Source organism: Fundulus heteroclitus, chromosome 10 (assembly GCF_011125445.2).
Source record: "Fundulus heteroclitus isolate FHET01 chromosome 10, MU-UCD_Fhet_4.1, whole genome shotgun sequence".
Lineage (NCBI taxonomy): Eukaryota > Metazoa > Chordata > Actinopteri > Cyprinodontiformes > Fundulidae > Fundulus > Fundulus heteroclitus.
This window is the reverse complement of record NC_046370.1, coordinates 5104731-5110730: the sequence shown is the minus strand read 5'-3', so window position 1 is coordinate 5110730 and position 6000 is coordinate 5104731. Positions and strand designations below refer to the sequence as shown.

Sequence of the window (6000 nt, the reverse complement as noted above, 5' to 3'; positions counted from 1 at the left end):
ATTCAATCATAAAACTTGTTATAAAGAATTTTCAAAGGATGCAACCTTTGAGAAGAACCTTGGATTTTTTTTTTTTTAAAAAACATTATAATTATTAATTATATGATAGACTGGTGAAATGCCCAAGATATGCCCCTTCTCTTGCCCATAAACAGAAATCTGTTTCCTTTTGTCGTTTTTCACCAATATCTGATTAGGAGACATAATAGAAAGCAGAAAAGAGTTGCATTAGAAGACAAAGACAAGTTTGTTTGTCAATACACAAGATAATCAAAAGTACTTTATGGTAAATAAAAAAGAACAGAAAACTCACATTTTAAATTATGAAAAGTGGCCATGTTTGTCATTAGTTTTGTTTCTCTGAGGTTAAAAGTAGTTTTAAATCCCCCACATATAAAACCGTTGAGTGTGAAGATGATATCATCATCGATGCAAAAATAACGACGGGTGACAACATTTTTGATATGGAGGATAGTTAGGAGTGGTCCTAAGATGAAACCCTGAGGGACACCATAGCTACAACGACTTAACTGGAGATTACACTATTACTTAAAGCTCTGTGGTCTTGACAGGGGTATTAAAATTATGTTGTAGAAGCCAATTATTTTTATTAATTAATTTGTATTTTTTGTGTATAATCTAGTTAAGGTTATTATTTTACTTTATTGTTTGATATTTGTTTTGAGATTATGTGTTGGTTATTTAGTTTTCTTTGCTTCTGGTTAGTTATGAGCAATTTGGGTGGATTAAGTGTATTAATAGGCTGTCAGTGGTAGGACCAGCATGCATCTGGGAGGGCGTATGGTTTTTAACCAGCGCAAGAGAAGCATGGAGGAAAATGTTTGTCAATTTCTGTTTGCTTGCTTGCAAAAGAGAAATAAACCACAAACTAACCTACTTTACCTGGAAAATGGATTTATTTTTGCCTGCGTAAATTACTCGTCCAAGGTGCATCTGTGGCCCTTGTGGATTTTTTGGAGATGTCAAAGCTGGGCCACAACATATGTCTTTAGGTTGTTTTCACATTTTTGTGTTGTAGCAGTTGCACAGACTACAAGGGAACTCTAACTCCAATGTAAAACCATCCAGCAAATAGATTTTTTTTTTTACTTTTTTAAAACTGCAAATTTCATTGTATTTCCCTTCTGGTTCTCACAGGTATGAAAATAATACCACTGGTAAAAAGCTTAATAACAAAACACTTTCATTTTCATTTGCTACCACTTTATCATATAACTACTACTGGATGCTGCAGTGTTTAGTCTTCTCTTTGTAGTTGGTACCCTACAGAACAAGGGTTCTGTGTTGAATTAAGAAGAAAGGAGTGTCACTAAATTGTTCCTGTAAAAATACAGGTGTCCTAAAGTAATGGTTCTCAAACTGTGGTACAGCTTCTGCTGGTGGTACTTTGGCTGCTTTCAGTTGTACATTTAGGCACAATTTTCTTCAAGCTGAATAGACATAACCCAATTATGTTATCTCTAAGCACTGACGGTCAGAAAAGATCATCAGAAGCTTGTCAAAAGGGAAATCCAGTGAAGACAGTTTGGAGGCCTCCCTTTGCTAAAGTTGTGTGGAACCAGGAACAAGCACTCGTGGGTACGAGTGCTGTGGTAAATTTAGCTCTGAAATAGGAACTGGGATTTTGGATTGAGATCAGATAAACCTGACTATGTTCCAGTTCCACGTTTGAAAAGCAGTGGGACTTGCTAATTGCTTTTACCTAGTGACCAGGTAACTGCTACTAGCAATACAAACTAATAGCAACATATTTTTCCACGTTTTGTACTTTTAATCACAATTTATGTTCACTACCAGTTTCTGTCCAATCTGCTGGTTTAATGGCTTTAACGACCGCCCATTACTAAGAGGTGGACCTGTTTCGGTTGAATTTGCATGTTATCTAAGCCATTACAAGGCCTTTGTTTGGCAATGGTGTAAAGCTTGTTACTCCACATTACTTCAGACTTTTTTAATTGAGAAAGCTTCCTGGAGAGGAAGTGAAACGTCTTCTACTACGAATAACAAGTCCAGTTGCTTTGTTTTTTACTTCTTGGAATGACCATGACCTGGATGACTGAGAATCTTCACCAGCATACACAAGGTTGAGTAGTAATGTGTAAGAAGTTGAAAGTACAAATCAGGGGTGTCTAACATCATCAAGTTAAAAGTGTTCATGGGACAAAATCACTAAAAATGTATTTTGACATTTAAACAATAAACTAAGCATGTAATATTCAAGTTAAAGAAATAAAGTTGTCAGATTTTTGTTGTTGTTGGAAAGGGACGTGTAAGTCCATCTCACACTTAAAAAGGGTTTTGCACGTTTGCTTTATTACATGAATGTTATTTAGTCTGCAAATCATTTTTGGGCTCTACTGGAAACATCCATCCATTTTCTGACCCGCTTAATCCTTCATGGGGTCGCGGGGGTTGCTGGTGCCTATCTCCAGCATTCACTGTGGAAGAGGCAGTGTACACCCTGGACAGGTCGCCAGTCTGTCACAGGGCAACACAGAGACAAAGAGGCCAAAAAAAAAAAAAAAACATTCACGCACACACTCACACCTAAGGAAAATTTAGAGAAGCCAATTAACCTAACAGTCATGTTTTTGGACTGTGAGCAGGGCCCAACAGGGGCCCATGCCCCTGTAGACATGGCCCTGGCCCCTGTTGTGGCCTCTGCACTAAAAGCATGATGTTAAATAAACTTCTCATAATTATTTGCAATGGCAAAGAAACCATAACTGATTGGTCACTTTGACCAATATTATTTTTTACCTATACAGCTTTACTCTAAAAATAATTTAAAACTTAATACGGCTAAACTTAACTTTAGCCGTATTGAGCAGGGGGCAAAGTTTTCAACTGCTAGATCAGGGGTCTGAAACCTGCAGTTCCAGAGCCACAAGTGGCTCACTTAATATTATTACACAGTTAAATATTGCCATTTTATTGTTTTAAATTTTTTTGTTCTGTGCCCCTGTGAAAAAACACTGGCCCCCAACTTGGCCCCCCTGGTAAATTTGGTCAAGAACCGCCACTGACTGTGAGAGGAAGCCGGAGTACCCGGAGAGAACCCACGCATGCACAGGGAGAACATGCAAACTCCATGCAGAAAGACCGAGGGTTGGATTTGAACCCCGAACCTTCTTGCTACAACAGTGCTACCTACTGCCCCACTGTGCAATAAAGATGATTAAATTATATATGTGAATATATCCTTGAATAATAATAATAATATTTGTTAATATAACAAGGGCGGGAGTAGACTTCCATAGCTGGTAGTCCTTGACCTACTCAATGTCGCATTGGCCAACACTGTACCTTTAAGGGAAGCTTGTTTGCAACGCGCATGCGCGTGCTGTGTTTAGTTTTCTCCAACCTGGGGAGCTCTCGCGCTGCGCTAGCTTCGCTTCGTTGCCTGGTGTCATGCTCCGAGAGGAACAAGACATGTTTTTTTTTTCTTTTCTTTTCTTCCCCTCCAGCTGGAATACGAAGGCGACAACAACAGACGTTAGTGTGACAGAAAGCCACGCTTGAGGAAACCCGGAGCCGCAGTTGGAACCGACCGCTCGGATAAAGAATAGCAGAAGTGTTCGCTGAAAATACAGCCCCCTCCTCCTCCTCCTCCTCCAGCAGCAGTTAGAGGGGCAGGAATAGCCATCCGGTTCCCACATCACAGCTCATCCACTGCGGCAACCCCGCTCTCTGACTCGGGGCTACTACAACAGCGCCACTGGCACTTTTGGCTTGTAATATGGGATCGTTTGGGAAGGGTGAGAGATCCGGTTGAAGCCCAGAAAGCCAAGTGGAGGCGACCCGATCTCGGGGGGGAAGGATTGTAAACGCATTAAAATGGCTGCGGAGATGGCATTTGGGAGAAAATGGTCCTAAATCAACGCCGTGAAGCCGAAAAAACACGTCCAATTGTGAATTAGCAACGTGGGCTAACAAACTGTTTTGGTTGAGCCGATGAGGACAACAAGCTGTTTCGTTTTGGGGAATCTTTGAAGAGGAAGAGGTCTGGCGAAGGGAACTCCTCCGACTTGTGAATCTATGCCTGCGGTGGACACGCTTCGCAATTAATCTTAGACTCTTTTTTTCCAGTGTTGATCTTGCGTGCCCACCGCTCCACGAATATGCTGGACCTCTTTGTTGTAGCCGAAGCGTCCTGAGGAGCCGAGGCTTCCTCCCACCGGAGAAGGCCCCGCTCTGCTCGACCTGGTGGAGGGGAGCAAGGAAGGAGAACCATGGAGCCCGGAGGCAAATGTAACCCTAGACTGTTCCTGCTCGGGCCGAGGCTAGCTTCGAGGAGCGAGCCGAGGGGAGTCGGCAAATATCTGGTGGCGTACGCCTTGTTTTCCTTCGTGCTGCTGACGCACGCCTCCCCGGCGAAGTCCTGCGACAAGAGCTGCAACTCGGGCAAATGCATCAATGGCTCCTGCGTCTGCGAGCGAGGCTGGGTCGGGGATCACTGCCAGCACTGCCAGGGGAGGTTCAAGTAAGTGGCCGGAAAAAAAGCGCTTTTTCTCTGGGTCATCCCCGCAGGGAGGCGTGGGGTGAGTGGGTGAGCAGAGTGTGATGAGACACAGCATCTGTGTGAATCAAGGGGTCACCAACGTGGGGCCCGCGGGCTCCCGGTGGCCCCTCAAGGACCACATGCGGTGGTCTCAACCCTCCAGTGAGCTGCATCTAAAACGTTTTATTTATTCCAAAAAAAAGTAAAAAAACAAAGCAACTGGACTTGTTTTTACGTAGTTGAAGACGTTTCACTTCCTCTCCAGGAAGCTTTGTCAATTGAAAAAGTCTGGAGTAAACAAAGGCCTTGTAATGTTTTTGTGCAGCAGTATAAAGCTTGGTACTGCACATTACTCCAGACTTTTTTAATTGACAAAGCTTCCTGGAGAGGAAGCGAAACGTCTTCAACTACGGAAAACAAGTCCAGTTGCTTTGTTTTTTTACTTTTTTTTGGAATAACCATGACCTGGATGACTGAGAACCTTCACCACTTATTTTATTTAGGTGCTCTTCCTTTTTAATCATACATAGATTTAAAACCATAAATGCATTAAAATGTATTATTATTATTATTATTCCTTTATTTAACCAGGAAAAGTCCCATTGAGATTAACACTCTCTTTTTCAAGGGAGTCCTGGCCAAGATAGCGGCAAAAGATTACATTACAATTTACATTACAGTTTACAATAACATGTATCTAAATTAGAATTTCATAAAACAGTTACAAACCATAGATGTCATTTCCAAACTTTTGAGCAATCGTTTAAAATGTCCGATCGGAATCAAATCCTTCAACTTCCAATCTTTCTGAAGATTGTTCCATGCTGTGGGGGCAGAGTACTGAAAAGCTGTCTTTCCAGCTTCAGTGCGGATACTAGGTATAGACAGAAGCAGAGATAACAACATGCCAAGGCAGGGCAAGGAAAAACTTATTTGTATAGCACATTTCAGTACAAGGACAACGCAAAGTGCTTTACGTGATTAAAATATAGGAAAATAAAAGAGAATGAAAGCACGTTGGAATAAAACGTAGAAACAAAATAAAACATGGGAGAATAGAAACTACAAGAAAATATTAAACACAGTTGGACTACAAAGTTGAACTAATGATGTTTCAGTAAAACGGTTTAACTAGAACAGCCGAAAGGCAAACCTTAACAAATGTGTTTTTAATGTTGATTTAAAGGAACTCAGGCTTTCAGCACTTTTAGTTTCCTGGAAGTTTGTTCCAGATCAGTGGAGCTAAGGAACTAAATGCTGCTCCTCCGTGTTTAGTTCTGGTTCTGCAGAGCAGGCTGCAGCCAGACGACCTGAGCTGTCTGGAGGGTTGATACACTGATAACAAGTCTGGGATGTATTTAGGTGCTAAGCCATTCAGGGATTTATAGACTAACAGAAGTTAAGGTGAGCTCTGACTCCTCCTAGTTCTCCTAGGTGAGCAGGCCTTCGTATGACACGGTACCAACGAAGCAGCTCTC

The 6000-nt window shown here is 41.7% G+C and overlaps 1 protein-coding gene across 3 annotated transcripts in view; it reads left to right on the top strand.

The window, feature by feature from the left end:
* Positions 1-3360: 3360 nt before the first annotated feature.
* The window catches only part of atrnl1b (attractin-like 1b), a 101524-nt gene continuing 98884 nt past the window's right edge, over positions 3361-6000 (top strand). For 2 of the 3 annotated variants that reach the window (XM_036141820.1, XM_036141818.1), the window contains exon 1: positions 3361-4504. In XM_036141820.1, the coding sequence (XP_035997713.1) occupies positions 4254-4504 (251 nt within the window). In that variant the 5' untranslated portion in view covers positions 3361-4253. The remainder of the gene's footprint in view (positions 4505-6000) is intronic. The other variant, XM_036141819.1, reaches the window with a different exon arrangement.